Source organism: Anopheles funestus, chromosome 3RL (assembly GCF_943734845.2).
Source record: "Anopheles funestus chromosome 3RL, idAnoFuneDA-416_04, whole genome shotgun sequence".
Taxonomy (NCBI): Eukaryota; Metazoa; Arthropoda; class Insecta; order Diptera; family Culicidae; genus Anopheles; species Anopheles funestus.
The window spans coordinates 20,921,505-20,936,901 of NC_064599.1; the positions used below are offsets into that span (position 1 = coordinate 20,921,505).

Consider the following 15,397-nt stretch of genomic DNA (forward strand, 5'->3'; position numbering starts at 1 on the left):
GCTAAATTGCTGAAAAATTAGGAAAATTTTACATTTTCTCAAACAGAGTAAGGAACTTGGTTCCTCGAATAACTTCTGGCTCAGACATCTGAGGGCATGGCCTTTCAAGAAGAAAATGTAGCCATTGATGCCATCTATCGACCACAAGTTAAAGATTGGCAATCCGTTGAATACCGACCGAGTTATAGGCAAAATTTGGTGGAAAATGAGGAAAATTTTACATTTTCTCAAACAGGGTATGGAACTTGGTTCCTCGAATAACTTCTGGCGCAGACATCTGCGGGCATGGCCGTCCAAGAAGAAAATGTAGTCATTGGTGTCATCTACCGACCACAGGTTAAAGATTGGCAATCCGTTGGGTACGGACCGAGTTATAGACAAAACTTGGTGCAAAAATGAGCCTTGGTAAATTTTTATTTTTTTGAATTTTTTGATTTTTATATTATTTTTCACTCTTTTTTTTATTTAAAGCATTACTTGAGTGAAAAGAAACAGATTGCGACCAATTGGCATTAAAATAAATCAATTTAATTTTTTTTGCAAAATTTCCCAAAAAAATCGTAAGGGGTAAGCCTTATGAAATTTTCGAGTTGAAAAATTTTTTAAAATTTTTTTCTGATTTTTTATTCTATTTTTAATTTAAAGCATCATTTGAGTGAAAAGAAACACATTGCAACAAATTTGCATGAAAATATATCACATTTATAAATTTTGCTAAATTGCTCAAAAATGTGGGAAATTTTACATTTTCTCAAACAGGGTAAGGAGTTTGGTTCCTCGAATAACTTCCGGCACAGACATCTGAGGGCATGGCCGTCCAAGAAGAAAATTTAGCCATTGGTGCCATCTATCGGTCACAGGTTAAAGATTGGCGATCCGTTGGATACCGACCGAGTTATAGACAAAATTTGGTGCAAAAATGAAGAAAATTTTACATTTTCTCAAACAGGGTATGGAACTTGGTTCCTCGAATAACTTCTGACACAGGCATCTGAGGAGATGGCCGTCCACGAAGAAAATGTAGCCATTTGTGCCATCTACCGACCACAGGCAAAGATTGGCGATCCGTTGGATACCGACCGAGTTATAGGCAAAATTTCGTGGAACATGAGGAAAATTTTACATTTTCTCAAACAGGGTATGGAACTTGGTTCCTCGAATAACTTCTGGCACAGACATCTGAGGGCATGGCCGTCCAAGAAGAAAATGTAGCCATTGATGCCATCTATCGACCACAGGCAAAGACTGGCGATCCGTTGGATACCGACCGAGTTATAGGCAAAACTTGGTGCAAAAATGAAGAAAATTTTACATTTTCTCAAACAGGGTAAGGAACTTGGTTCCTCGAATAACTTCTGGCACAGACATCTGCGGGCATGGCCGTCCAAGAAGAAAATGTAGTCATTGGTGTCATCTATTAACCACAGGTTAAAGATATGCGATCCGTTGAATACCGACCGAGTTATAGGCAAAATTTCGTGGAAAATGAGGAAAATTTTACATTTTCTCAAACAGGGTATGGAACTTGGTTCCTCGAATAACTTCTGGCACAGACATCTGAGGGCATGGCCGTCCAAGAAGAAAATGTAGCCATTGATGCCATCTATCGACCACAGGCAAAGATTGGCGATCCGTTGGATCCGACCGAGTTATAGGCAAAACTTGGGGCAAAAATGAGGAAAATTTTACATTTTCTCAAACAGGGTATGGAACTTGGTTCCTCGAATAACTTCTGGCACAGACATCTGAGGGCATGGCCGTCCAAGAAGAAAATGTAGCCATTGATGCCATCTATCGACCACAGGCAAAGATTGGCGATCCGTTGGATACCGACCGAGTTATAGGCAAAACTTGGTGCAAAAATGAAGAAAATTTTACATTTTCTCAAACAGGGTAAGGAACTTGGTTCCTCGAATAACTTCTGGCACAGACATCTGCGGGCATGGCCGTCCAAGAAGAAAATGTAGTCATTGGTGTCATCTATTAACCACAGGTTAAAGATATGCGATCCGTTGAATACCGACCGAGTTATAGGCAAAATTTCGTGGAAAATGAGGAAAATTTTACATTTTCTCAAACAGGGTATGGAACTTGGTTCCTCGAATAACTTCTGGCACAGACATCTGAGGGCATGGCCGTCCAAGAAGAAAATGTAGCCATTGGTGCCATCTATCGATCACAGGCAAAGATTGGCGATCCGTTGGATACCGACCGAGTTATAGGCAAAACTTGGTGCAAAAATGAGGAAAATTTTACATTTTCTCAAACAGGGTATGGAACTTGGTTCCTCGAATAACTTCTGACACAGACATCTGAGGGCATGGCCGTCCAAGAAGAAAATGTAGCCATTGATGCCATCTATCGACCACAGATTAAAGATATGCGATCCGTTGGATACCGACCGAGTTATAGGCAAAACTTGGTGCAAAAATGATCCTAATGAAATTTTCAAATTTAAAGAATTTTTTAAATTTTCTTAAATTTTTTATTTTTTTTTTATTTAAAACAATATTTGAGTGAAAAGAAACTTATTTCAACCGATTGGCATTAAAATAAATCAATTTAATTTTTTTTGCAAAATTTCTCAAAAAAATGGCAAGGGGTAAGCCTTATGAAATTTTTGAGTTGAAATTTTTTTAAAATTTATTTCCGATTTTTTAGTCTTTTTTGTGTTTAAAGCATTATTTGAGTGAAAAGAAACTTATTGGAACTAATTCGCATTAAAATATATCATTTTTTTATTTTGCTATATTGCTCAAAAAATGGTAAGGCTATAGCCTTAGGAAATTTTCAAATGGGAGCGCATCGCACAATCGCTCCTTTGTGTAGCGCTCCTTGTGGTGCGAAACTTCGCTTCTGGGAGCGCATCGCACAATCGCTCCTGTGTGTAGCGCTCCGTACGGAGCTACCTCTTTTTCGCGTGGGCTGTACGGCAGCGCGCACAATAAGATGAGCGGAGCGATTGAGGTACCTCTTTCGCTCTTGACCCAACACTACACTTAGCAGGATTGTCCGCCCATGCTACGGAGAGACGGTCCGGATGGGATTTGAACCCGGTCCTGCCGTGTGTGCCGTTTTTCACATGCACCACCGGGCCGCCGTTGATTTGTGTCGGGCGCGTATTCTCTCACTTTCGATCTCGTTTACGTGCATTCGAGGTCAACACTCATAGAACTCGTGCACGATTCTGACGATGCCCATAAAATATGAGCCTACAATATCTTGGAACTAATTAGATTCACCTATTTCCGGTATGGCGGTTGTGACACTGCACGACAAACGCATAAATATTTCTGATTAGCACTGTTATAACTGTCGTAAGGCTTTAGCAAAGAATTAACAAAGGACTAGTGCTATTGATCGATTGGTCTATTTAAGTTTTGAATTCAGATCGAATGTAGCATAAGAAATCGGATAGGATATCGAACTGGATCTCAACCAGTATTACTCAGGAACCGTCCATCAATAGTAAATGCATTGAAGCCTTTTAATTTCTTTTATTTGTTGATGTATGTGAAGAAAGCATAGTTTAAAAAAAATCATGGTCCATAATGCGAGCTTTTGTAAAGCAGAGCTAGAATAAAATCATACTGAACAAAGCTTATCGACAATCATAAGCGTGAACCTGTTGTAGTGTAAAATTATCGATCCAAAAACCCCTTTGTGTCTGCTGATTAGTCAAGACTGCTGATGTGTACCCCTTTTCTTTCTGTGTAACTAGTTCACATCATTAGGCGGTGGAAAAAACACACAGAAACTCCAAAGTGTTGCTAAAATTTTACTTTCAACCCTCGCACACAGTCAGTAGTCAGCATGATACAATTTCCCGGCGATGACGCTTCGCGGTAGATGCTAATAGCACTGATCGTTAGGGCTCTAGAACTCACCTATTTGCCGCTCGGACTAGATGACCTTTGCTGATTGCTGTGCTGCTATGCTTTAGACAAAAGGTCATTGTCGTTTCCGCGTTTCGTGGGGGTTGTTCCGACCGGAAGCATCGTGAAGTTAGCTCCGATGGATGAAAGTCACGTTGTAAGCGGCAGCAAATCGCACTTGTGCGTGGAATCGCCAATCAGAGATTATATCGGTGTGGGAAGATCAGTGGCGTAGCTTTCTCGCACTATAATAAATCGATGACACGAGAGTGATCGGTTAGAATTTTGCATGTTTTTCGGGGGTAATGATGTTCAGAGTTGTTATTAACTCACCGGCGATGCGGTAATAGTACTTGATCGATTCAGTCATAAAAAACGGGTGTTTGCATGCTTGTTCGAAAGGATTGTAGATGTTCTCTGGTGGAATGAGCCGGGTAGTTTTAGAGGTCGTCCAGTGCCTACGGCCACATGTCACCTGATGTGTGTGATTGTGTTGTGTGGCGAAGGTTTCTATAATGGATGAAGCAGATTAGGGGGGCTATGTATATTGAGGTCGTTGTACATATGCTAAAAAATACAAGACCAATCGCATTTATGATTAATCAATTGCCAGATAATATTTGACGGAAGTCGAGCGAACTTTGATAGAAGTAATAAAACTTTTCCTATTCTCTTTGGTGATAACAATTCGAATTGAAGAAGAACGCATGATGTCAGGTGTATAAAGAGAACTGTACTAATGTTGTATTAGCCATATTTTGGAATGTATTAAAAAAGTTTCAAATTTCATCATCACTGTAGTGTGATAATTTCTCAAAAACCTGTGCCAACCGCACCGGTTATCCAATTATGGTATGTTTGTGTATTCATAACCAATCGATCAAGTGTGAGTCGTTGTTCAAACCAGTCCTCCACACCGTTGTTCTAGTTCGTACCTACACACCTTCTAATCCTTTCCCGCGCTAGCAGCGACAGGTTGTCTTCCACGTTGTCCATACGTCTCCATCCATACGCGTGTTCATAGTACTCGTGTATGATTCCGCTTCGGCGTGCTTCCAGACAAGCGGCTGTGTAGTGTGCTGTTCGACCCTGACGGTCGTATGCGTTCGCAACCCTGCGTGTGGTCGAGTGGGAAGACCGGTCCGAGAGTTGGAAAATACGCTATCTAGTCCGGTGTTTTCGGTTGCACACAGTCGCACCGAATCGTGGTCCAGGTTCACGCGTCACGTCGCGTCATAATCTTCGTTCTGGCGGGGTCTGGTGAGATGAAACGATAAAGGTGTGCGTTGTGTGCAAACTGTGTTGCAAGTGTGTATCCCTTCCTACCCTTTTTTGGAAGCCGCGGTATATCGTGATACACTGATACTAGTGGTGGTGGTGTTGCTAGTGATGATGATGATGGTGATACCCTAGTGCGTTGGGAGAGACAATTTAGAGTCAATTTTTGTGCTGTACCACCACACCGCGGAACTCTAGTGTGTGAGGGGCCTGTGCTCTAGGGGTCGGTTTTGCTCTGAAACCTGCCGCTGCATCCATTCGTTGACGAGACTCGAAGGTGTTCAGTTGAAGTACTTCAGGAGCCATTCGTTCCATTCTCGTGCAGTATTTAAGTTTTGCTTAAGTAACTTATTTGCTAGTGATCTGCTAGTTTGCTTTGCGTGGAGTCAACATGATGAAGGTGCTAATTGCTCTATCGACCGTACTGTGCGTCGTGCTGGCAAAGGTGAGCTCAACCAAAGCGCAAACATCCCATCCGTCCGATTGTAAAATGCCCACCACCGAATTCGCAAGTTTCGCGTGCATTTCTTACAACAAAAATAAGGTGTGAGGTCTGTGTGAAAACGTGTGAAGCTGCTGTGATGGGACCGTCGGCAAAGTGGCACAAACTGATTACAATCAGCTGAATGCTGATACGGATCTACTGTACGAAACGGATACGACTGGTTCGGTAGGGCGGCCGAGGCACGCTTAGCTGAATCTCGTCACGCCAATCTATTGTTCCGAGACAGCTGATAAACGGATAGACATGTTCTCCACTATCGGGGGGGGGACGGCATTGTCGCGGCACGCATGAGCTGAAGCTGACGTTGTCACAGGGCAATTTAACTCTATTAGAGACCCATGTAAACAAATGACCCATCCGTAACTGGACAACAGTTGGCGGCTAAGCTGTGGCAGACAACAGAAAAAAAAATGGTGATGACGTTTGATCTTGGTCTGCCGAAAGTTGGCGCGTGTTGGCTTTTTTGCATGTTCAGCTCTTCTTAGCGATCTCCTATGCAGTTTTCGCTACGCTGTCCAATTAGTGTGGTTTAGTGTCCGTTTTTTTTCTTGCATTCGTAAGCTGCAAAAACCAACGCCCATAATGCCGCCAAATTGATGCAAAATGCATCTTAGAGGTTAAGCATTGTTGTCGAATTCATTGACTAACATTGGATTAGTCTGGCAGACAACCGGGATTTTTGCTATTTATTTCTTTGAAGTGTTTCAGGCACATTTACTGATATGAAGAATTAATTTTAATCTCCTTCATTGTCTAAGTGAATCTAATCATTTCAATTTAATTACAGAGTATAGAATCGTATTCTCCATCTTACACTAAACATATAATTTTATCTTTCAGGACCAGCCCAGGAAGGCAATTGTTTTCCTGCAAGGTACTGCAGGTGTCAGCGGTAATGTGACGATCTCGCAACCTTCGTGCACCGAACCAGTGTTTATCGAGATCAACGTCGTTGGTCTCACACCTGGCAAGCACGGGTTCCACATTCATGAGAAGGGTGATCTGACGGACGGTTGTGCAAGCACCGGTGGACACTACAATCCAGATAAGGTAATAACGCAACGCGCCAAGATACGCGTGTCAGACAGCACCAATCATTAACGATTGCTTGGAACGTATGCCGATCGATATTTGCAGGTTAGCCATGGTGCCCCGAACGATCAGGTGCGTCATGTCGGTGATCTCGGTAATATTGCGGCCGATGACAATGGAATCGCCAAGACATCCTACTCCGACACGGTAGTGTCACTGTATGGTGCCCGCAGCGTTCTTGGCCGTGCGATCGTCATCCACGCTGAGGTGGATGATCTCGGAAAGACGAACCATCCGGACTCGCTGAAAACTGGAAATGCTGGTGGACGCGTAGCCTGCGGTGTGATCGGCATTGTGTAAATATCGGTCCCACTTTCTACGTACCCTCCCTTTTGCTTATGTTTTGTTTCTTACTCTGTTGTGTGTCCTTTAGTGGCGTTATGTTTTCCTTAATGTTCCGTGTTTTGTGTTCGTTACTATCGTTGTTGCGGCTACACGTTGGGCTAAAAGTAAAGATGGAAAAATAATATAAAAAAAAGCAAACGAAACACCAACCCAGTGCACTAGTTGGCTTTCTTTAACATCTTCTTAAGATAGCTTGTGTAGTGTAATTGTCGGATTATGTGTGAGTGTGTCATTAAACTGATCCTGGCACCATTATTTCCCATAAAACCATAACATGTTTTCTATTGCAATACAATGATCCAGAAATTTCATCTGCAGCTTCATCAAGGTTGTTAGTGCTTTGTGTCATTCTACTTATGTTCCATATGTAAATTTGCAAAATCTTTATGATTCCATCTCAACTTGATTGCATTACAATCGTTCACTTCCGCTTTGGTGTTAAATCGTGATCTGGAGTTTGATCGTAGAGTTAACCTTGAGGTAGCCATGTTCGTCTTTTTAATTTTTGCGTTCATACTCCACATAGTCTTGGCGGAAAGAGAGTGAAGGCTGTCACAAAACGTGTTCTGTGGTTTATTTTTTATCGTACAGAAATAGTTACAACCGTACGAGGTAGATCGTCACCTATCGAAAACCTGTTTTTCGAGTATGAAAACGTAAACAGGGCACGTGGGGTACAGCATGTTACGGGGTACGCAACCAAGCGCCTGTGCCTACCATTCCCGATATGCAGAAACATTTACGGGAAGTCGATGGGGATATCATGAGGATATCCTTGACCTGAAGAAATGGAAAGGTCGCTCGACGAATGCAAAACATGAGGAGAATGGGTTTGCTTTATTTATAGGGGGAAGATAAAAATCTCATTCAACATATAAGAAGTTGAAGACGAGAAATTTCAAAGTTAGTCCAACATTTTCGAAACCGAAATTTTACATCTCCGTGTAAATTAATCGTCGATCATGCTCTTTTAGTGATATCGATCGATATCGAACATTGTTGTTTGACACACTTATTTCGTACCATGATTACCAAGTTCACTGATTCATTCATTGTCGGATAATTACATACTAGCGGTGCGAATACCTTCAACGTTCCATGGTTTTATTAACATAAAATTATCATTTACATACCGTATCCCTGGAGTAACCGGTGTAGGTTGGTAATATTAACATTTTGCTTGGCAATAAGTCGCGCACAAGTAACTTTGGATCAGTTTGAATTGATGATGTCGTGTGTGATAGATAGCTCTGTATCATATTAAATGTCGGCAAAGGCTTTTGTCATTTGAAATATGAGTTTTTCTTATGCCTTACAACTAGGTAGTTCGCAGTTAGTTTTATTGCTTTTCTTTATTTGTTTTACGTTTTGTTCTTGCAAGCACCTAAAACGTCACAGCAATCAAATGCGCAGTAAAACTTGTGTTCTAATTACTTGTTGCCTTTTTGTTTGTTTAGATGTGTTTTAATGATTTGTTTTATGTGTGTTGGTTTTGTGTCTAATATGCTGCTATATGTGTGAAGTGATCGGATTAACCAACCTCTCTTGCAAGCATGCCACAACTAACATCCTTCTTCGTTTCCTTCCTTACGTCCTTTTCCTCCTTTCACAGAGCACCTTTTGATGAGCCGGAACAGGAATGTGGCAGTGGACAGCAGGGGCTCATGCCAGCTGCGCTTACCATAACAATTTCATTCTTTGCGGTCCGACTGATGGTGTTCTAAAAACCAGCTCTAACTTTTGTTTTTATTTAATGTTGTTTGTGTGTGTGTGTTTGTGTTGGAGGGAAAAACGATTAATTAAGTTTCTTTTTTGCGAAGATAATCTACGATCGTTGCGTAGTACAAAAAAGTTCCAAAGCGACACCTTCCAAACGCCTTCGTGTGGGTTTAGGTTCATCGAACTGGTACCACAATATCCGTTCTAACTCCATGGAGAAGAAGAAAAGCTAATTTTCTGAAGCATTGCTATGTAACGCTGAATATGTAAAAGAACTAACAATAGAAACCAAACCCACCCTCCCTGTATACAAGAAGGGTCGATTCTAGGAAAAAGCTCAACTGAAGGAAAAAGGAAACGATTCTTCCTTTGCTAGAAGAGCACCCAGCGTCGTAAGCACTTGTTTGCGTGAAAAGCTTGGTTTTTCACCTGCGTAACGATTCCATTGACAATTTCCACCGACCACTTCCGTACGACCACACCTTCTTCACCTTCACCACTATTAAACTGTTTTAGTTTTGTTTTGTTCATTTGTAAGTACGTTTTTGTGTAAATAAAGTTGTCCCCTGCCAGGCCAGCGGCATTTGGACAAAGCGAAATGTTCGAAACAGCTTGGTGGGTTTGAAATGTCTTGCAAGACTGTTTGCCTGGAAGCTGAAATTCCAACACGGTACTTCGCTTCCGAACGACCATTCCATTTGGTCCTGGGCAACTCTTTGTGGAAGGATTCAGGTGTACACCTGAGCGCCTGTTTCTACGTGTGTGTTTGTGTTTATGGGATTTCCGCTTTTTTTGTCTGGCCGAAGACGAGATGACTGCTGGGAACGTAATGGACAACCGTCTGGACGGAATCAGATAAAGACCGTTGCTCGGTTGGGTTTGTTTGTTTAAGAATGACATGTGGTTAATGGTAGACTGACCTTCAAGGACACTCAGTGCTACAGAGAGATACATTTGTTTAACATATTGAAAATGATGCAATACAAGATATCACACAGTTTTGGTCTGATAAAATAAATTTATGGTAAAATGAAGTCGCTTTGAACGCGTATGGATGTGATGACAATGTATAACAGCTAGTATAACAAGTATAACATCAGCTCGTTTTTTTATGGGACTGCCACTATTTAAGATAACACATTTTTTTTCGTTAAATTCCTTCTAAATGAAGGGATTCCTTCTAAATGAAGGAGGTGGGAAATGCCAGAAAAGACCTCATAAGGCTGTAGTTCTTCAACATAAAAAGAAGAAGATCTCTTTCTTTTACCAAACCGGAGCTATGCCGTTCTTTCTCGGCAGATCATTTGATCAAATTTCATCTGAGCTGTACCCCAGCACCCAGGGTTGATTATCTCGCTTTGAGTTATTAAAGCCAAGGAAAGTTATAAATGGCAGAATAGAACTCACGAGGGAGTAGTTCTTCAACATAGATGAAGTAGATTCCTTCCTTGCTAGAGAGGATCTTCCTATCCTATGCAGATGAAAATCGTAGCCACAATCTTCGGTGTATTAGATTAAACGTTAAGGCACGAACCCATGAGTTCCTCAATCTTACTAGTTTATAACAGTTTTCTTCTATTCCAACTTTCTACTCGATTGCTCAAATTATGATTTTAATTGTGGAAGTTTTTTATAAACCTAGTTTTAAGGATAGATCTAAGACATATCATTAAAGAATGTATATCTGTTCAAGGTTCCATATCAAGGATTCACGTCCAAGTCTTTTCTAGTATTTTCGTTTTGCAAGCTTTACATGATATGTTGTAAACCTAGCCGAGAATACGAATTTACGGTTTGCCTCTTCACCATAACATATTCAACCTTGTTTTAGGAGAAATTTGAGTCTTTGTCTAGAAAAGATTGTTGTTGGCCTGCCTATGAGCTTATTAGACTACGAAGTATCGGTCCAGATAAGCTTCAAACACCCAACTTTTGGTGTACTAGGATGTATATAATGCTTTTCATGTCTTTTGTTTTTGGATGGACATGCTAAACATATATTATACGGTGGTCGATCTGATTACTTTCTTACTCAACTCACGTTATAAAACTCACGAAAGCCTTGCTACTCATTTCGTTCTCGGTTGGCCTGCCATTGCGAACATTCCTTTATTTCTTCATTTACTTACCAAGATTTATTTATAAGTTAGAGTTGGTAATTTCCTAATTGTATTGTCATGCTTAGTAGCGTTATTCTACATATTGCTTAAAATGTACTTCCACATTAAATATCTGATGTCCTTGAACCTCACCGAAAAGAGTAATACATACAATTAAGTTCGTTTCACACGTTTGCCTGCCATTGATTGTGCCCATGTTGATGATTTAAGCTAATGATTAAATTTCGTTTTCTCACTTTCGTCACCTATTCAATTAAAGGTCTCAAAAATGAAACAGCACATTATGGTTCCACTAAGATTGGTGCTGAGATGACTCGCGCTGCACGGTTTGGTACGCTTCGGTTACCATCGGTACGATGACAAATCTTATTCTATTCCGATCAATCTCGCGATTTACCAAGAGGTTAATACACTTGACCTCGAACGCGTTCATGAGCATCAGATTAAAGGGAAAACGCGAAACGATTTCTTTAAAAAAAAGTTCCGCCCCGAACTTAATGACATGAACCCGGCACGAGTGAGAGAAATTCAGAAATAAGTCAATGTCAGCGGGAATCGCTTCAAATCAGGAGCAAATTTATGTGTCTGGAAAGTGTAGAATGTGTCTGCCCTGGTGTTTGGAGGCATTTGGCTATGAAATTTGGACTTTGGAAAAAAGAGGTGACTATAAAGGTAATTATTCCCTTCCGCGGATGCTATCCGTTCCAAGTGGGTACAATGTACAGTGGGTGAAATAAGGGAGGGATAGAAACGTGGTGGTTGACTGCAGCGTGGGTTGTTCTTTGACCCCAAATTTAAACTCATTCGTCACCGTGGAGCACTGGAGCACTGCCAAAGCATGAGGTCCTAACTCGCCTAATATATAAGGACCTTTTGTAATGATTCTAACTGGACTTGTGTGAGTGTATGTTGGTGATGTACAGCACCCAAGTTGACCGACGCATGTTCACTGTGGAGCTTATGTTTGCGTGCGTTCGTTCGTTGAAGAGGGCCCAAAAGTGGCACACGCGATCCTGCATGACGAAGGTACGGTGTGATAGTATTGGTATTCAAACACACTAAAGCAAGCCCGTGTGTCCTGGGCCCGAAGCCTGAAAAGCCTGAAGCGTCCTCTAATACATAGGGTGAAATAAACGGGCTATATTCTAGTGACCACAGGTCCCCGCTGGGTCAGTTTGGTTTGAGCGCTCGAAAGGATTTGTTGGTTTACTCCGGTGATACTTTTTGGGGTGAAAAAACATTTTCACCCTCCATTAGGAAGAGAAAAGCATTGAAGCGATAGTGAAAAAAGTCACTGATTTTTAAAGCAAATCTCACTGGAATTATAGTGCAAAACGTTTTAGTGGCTTTTTAAGTGAACGTGAACGAAAGTTGTTCAAAAATTGTTCAGCAAAAGTGGTAAAAAGTTACTTTAATACAAAATGAAGTCCAAGGTAATGGATAACCTACGCGAGCGGATGAATTCCTGCGGGACAACCACCATAAAATATTTGCTCTTTGTGTTTAATCTCATCTTTGCGGTAAGTAAATATTAACCAAGGGTGTTAAACGGATTATCCGCGTAGTGTTTTTGCTGTTTGAATTTATGGTTTTGAGAATAAATAATTTCCCATTGCACGTCTTTGCGCGTTTCGAACATTTGCATAAGCGTGCTTGTGGGAAAATTAAGTCAAAGGAAAAATCACTGACCCATTGGTTTATCGCATGGTTGACCTCAATAATAAGTGATATTGTATAATTGCATGATAGAGAAGAAGGGTACGCCCTTGATGCTTAAAGGTTGACGAAAGAGCATCTGGAGAACCAGCAACAGAACGTATCGTGCTGAAGCGCTAATGCATCGATCGTAAAGTGAAGAAAGTAGGTTGAGATAAGAAATGATTTTATTGCGGCATAAGGAATAAGGATGAATTTTGCGCATAGAGGAAGCTTTCAAATATAGAAGTAGGTAAATGAAGATAGAAAAGAAATAACAAGTTCAAACATTGGAAAGCTTAAATATTTAGGCTTAGAATACTTAGGATGATGGGTTAGTGCTAGCGGCGACGATCTTCATAAGACAGGACCGGTATCAAACTTCATCTAGGCATTTCCTTTATATATCAGACAGACAAATCGACTATTTGGCATACTTAACTTTAGTGGACAAAAAATCCATGAAGAAGATGAACAGCGATTGAGAACTTATAGAAAAGAGAAAATATAAAAAAAATCGAAAAAATTATTAATTGTCCAAAATGTTAGTCTAAGGCGTCATTTTAGTTGATGTCAAAATTACTCAACGTTAATAAATTCGCTGTGTTAGATTTTAACCAACGAAAAACTCTCATATCTGTGACCTCAAACGCCGATCAATAAGAACATAATTTCGATTCGTTTTCGTAGCTCTCCATGTTTATCGCCTTTAGTTATGTTTTCAGCAACAAATGATATTAATAATACATGACCTGTCGAGCTAACCCGTAGGTTAACAAGTACATTAGAACGCTCGTGTTATTGTGATGATGTCCAATGACGAGAATCATTGGGCATGGCCGAATCTCGCAGGGAACTCTATTCATGATTAATGATATGGCGTTGATAGATTTTCGTTGACCGGAAGTAAATGACTGGTGCCGCATTTTAACGCATTACCAGCAAACCAATTCGGCCTTTCGGTTTGCCTACTCCATATTTAGGTCGATGAAACATCCATCAGGCGATCGCTGGCTAGGTTTTGTTTGTGTTTCTCTGTTCACCTTGGGGTGGTCTTTTTTTCTATCTGTATTTATCGAGCTAATGATGTGGAGAATGTCCTGAATAATGCCATATTGGGGTTTGTAGATTTCAGGTCTGATCCTGCTGGTCGCAGGCATTGTTGTGCTGGTAGATGTCAACGATTATCAGCACTTTGTGCAGGACCGCTTGATGGCCCCGCCAGTCGTGCTGATCGTTGTTGGGTCGTTTGTGTTTTTGGTAGCATCGCTCGGTTGCTACGGAGCTATTAAGGAGTCACCGAAGTTGCTGAACGCGTTCGCCGTGTTCCTGCTGATAGTCTTCCTGATTGAGGTCGCCGTAGCAATAGCGGCGATTGCCTTCAAGGCAGATTTACAGGACGCATTGAGAAAGCAACTGGACAAGTCGATCGCCCGGCATAACAACGCTGACATGGTGGCTTGGGACAGCGTGCACCGAAAGATGATGTGCTGCGGTATTCAAGGGCCGAAGGATTGGTACGATAACTTAAACAAAACGATGCCTGCTTCCTGCTGCAAGCCAGATCTGATCGAACCGGAAACTAATGATTGCAAAAATGCTCCACCATTGTTCATGGATCGTTACTATCAGGTGAGTAGTCGCGCGAGTAATTTGTTTATTTCCAAATGTTTGTAATGCATTGCAAAATGATTTCATTCCACAGGAGGGATGCTTGATGAAGCTAGAGGATCATTTCCACAAAAATGCTGTCGTTCTGATTGCTGTTGGATTTGCAATCGCCATATTTCAACTGTTGGGAGTATTTTTCGCTTGCTGGTTGTCATCATCCATCAAAAGAAGTCACGCATAAATGTGCGATTAGCGGCCTATTGTATGGGGTAAAATTTTTAAAAATTTAAAAGTGGAGAAATTTTAAATTAAGAAATGAATGTAAAAATGAGTCCTTTGATCTTAAACCCACACACTACACTAGACACTAATATTTGCACATCCTTTGAATAAATGACAACTAAAGCAGGATCCTTTACAACTCGAAGCAATTATGAACAGTTACCAATAGTATACAAATATAAACAAAAAACTGTTACGATCGTTTCTTTTAGTTTAAGATACGCTAGTTGATTCTATGCTATTTAAACCTTATAGGCTTATAGAAAAATATGTCGCTTATCACTGCTTAGATGATGACTTCAGAAGGCGTGTTTGGCGATAGTGGAGTAACATTTCCCATTCTGAAACAGGCCCCCATGTGATGGTTTGAAGATGTTTTCCATGTAAGCAATATAAAAGACAACCATTGTGCAAATTATGAAGCAAACAGTAGATAATAAAGATTTGTTCAAACTAATACTAGTCTGTACTGGTATATTTACTGTTGAATGTTGGAAAGAAAACATTAGCTAAAGTAAATCGAACGGACATGGAGTTTATTAAATAAGACAACAATTTGAAAACTGAAAAGTGTGTTATTACACGAGTAGAAGCCATTTTTGTGAAAAAGCCTTATCTTAATAGGTCCAAAATTACCTTTACCATTCAAATAGACATCGCGTGAGATATACCGTGAGGTATATCTGCTAAATTTCGAAAATGTTTGTTCGATATCCGTTTGAATAGTTCAAAACTTGCTGCAAAACGGTGACAGAAAAATTTTCATTCGATAGACTTGAATTTGTTTTGTGGGTATGCTGGATTTTGTTCCGTGGGTATTCGGATTGCTCCGAGAAACGTCATTTACACTCTCCCAGTGAAAATAGTATCTAAAT

General features: G+C 40.7%; 2 protein-coding genes and 1 long non-coding RNA gene across 4 annotated transcripts; 2 read left to right on the forward strand and 1 right to left on the reverse strand.

The window, feature by feature from the left end:
* Nucleotides 1–3,760: 3,760 nt before the first annotated feature.
* On the reverse strand, nt 3,761–4,901 carry LOC125770106 (uncharacterized). Of its 2 annotated transcripts, XR_007419147.1 has the most exons (3): nt 4,819–4,901; nt 4,209–4,385; nt 3,761–4,120 (listed from the first exon to the last, which is right to left on the reverse strand). It is a non-coding gene; the product is annotated as an uncharacterized LOC125770106 (long non-coding RNA). The 2 variants fall into 2 exon arrangements; XR_007419146.1 differs by lacking the exon at nt 4,819–4,901 and having other exon boundaries at nt 4,209–4,795.
* Nucleotides 4,902–5,013: 112 nt separating this feature from the next.
* LOC125770104 (uncharacterized) lies at nt 5,014–9,848 on the forward strand. The gene is made up of 4 exons (XM_049439346.1): nt 5,014–5,598; nt 6,499–6,708; nt 6,796–7,046; nt 8,708–9,848. The coding sequence occupies exons 1-4, from the start codon at nt 5,545–5,547 to the stop codon at nt 8,817–8,819; spliced, it is 627 nt and encodes a 208-aa protein (XP_049295303.1). The 5' UTR covers nt 5,014–5,544; the 3' UTR covers nt 8,820–9,848.
* A 1,012-nt stretch (nt 9,849–10,860) lies between these two features.
* On the forward strand, nt 10,861–15,016 carry LOC125770101 (23 kDa integral membrane protein). Its single transcript, XM_049439342.1, has 3 exons — nt 10,861–12,454; nt 13,758–14,261; nt 14,335–15,016. Exons 1-3 carry the CDS (start codon nt 12,356–12,358, stop codon nt 14,479–14,481), a joined length of 750 nt encoding a protein of 249 aa, XP_049295299.1. The 5' UTR covers nt 10,861–12,355; the 3' UTR covers nt 14,482–15,016.
* Nucleotides 15,017–15,397: the final 381 nt, after the last annotated feature.

What these genes read in the sequence shown, in the direction of transcription:
- LOC125770104 (XM_049439346.1), top strand. Translation starts at nt 5,545, where the DNA reads ATGATGAAGGTGCTAATTGCTCTATCGACCGTACTGTGCGTCGTGCTG. An exon ending in TGTGCGTCGTGCTGGCAAAG is followed by an intron (nt 5,599 to 6,498) that starts GTGAGCTCAACC and finishes TTTATCTTTCAG; the next exon opens with GACCAGCCCAGGAAGGCAAT. An exon ending in TGCGGTGTGATCGGCATTGT is followed by an intron (nt 7,047 to 8,707) that starts GTAAATATCGGT and finishes CTCCTTTCACAG; the next exon opens with AGCACCTTTTGATGAGCCGG.
- LOC125770101 (XM_049439342.1), top strand. Translation starts at nt 12,356, where the DNA reads ATGAAGTCCAAGGTAATGGATAACCTACGCGAGCGGATGAATTCCTGC. An exon ending in TGTTTAATCTCATCTTTGCG is followed by an intron (nt 12,455 to 13,757) that starts GTAAGTAAATAT and finishes TGGGGTTTGTAG; the next exon opens with ATTTCAGGTCTGATCCTGCT. An exon ending in TCATGGATCGTTACTATCAG is followed by an intron (nt 14,262 to 14,334) that starts GTGAGTAGTCGC and finishes TTCATTCCACAG; the next exon opens with GAGGGATGCTTGATGAAGCT.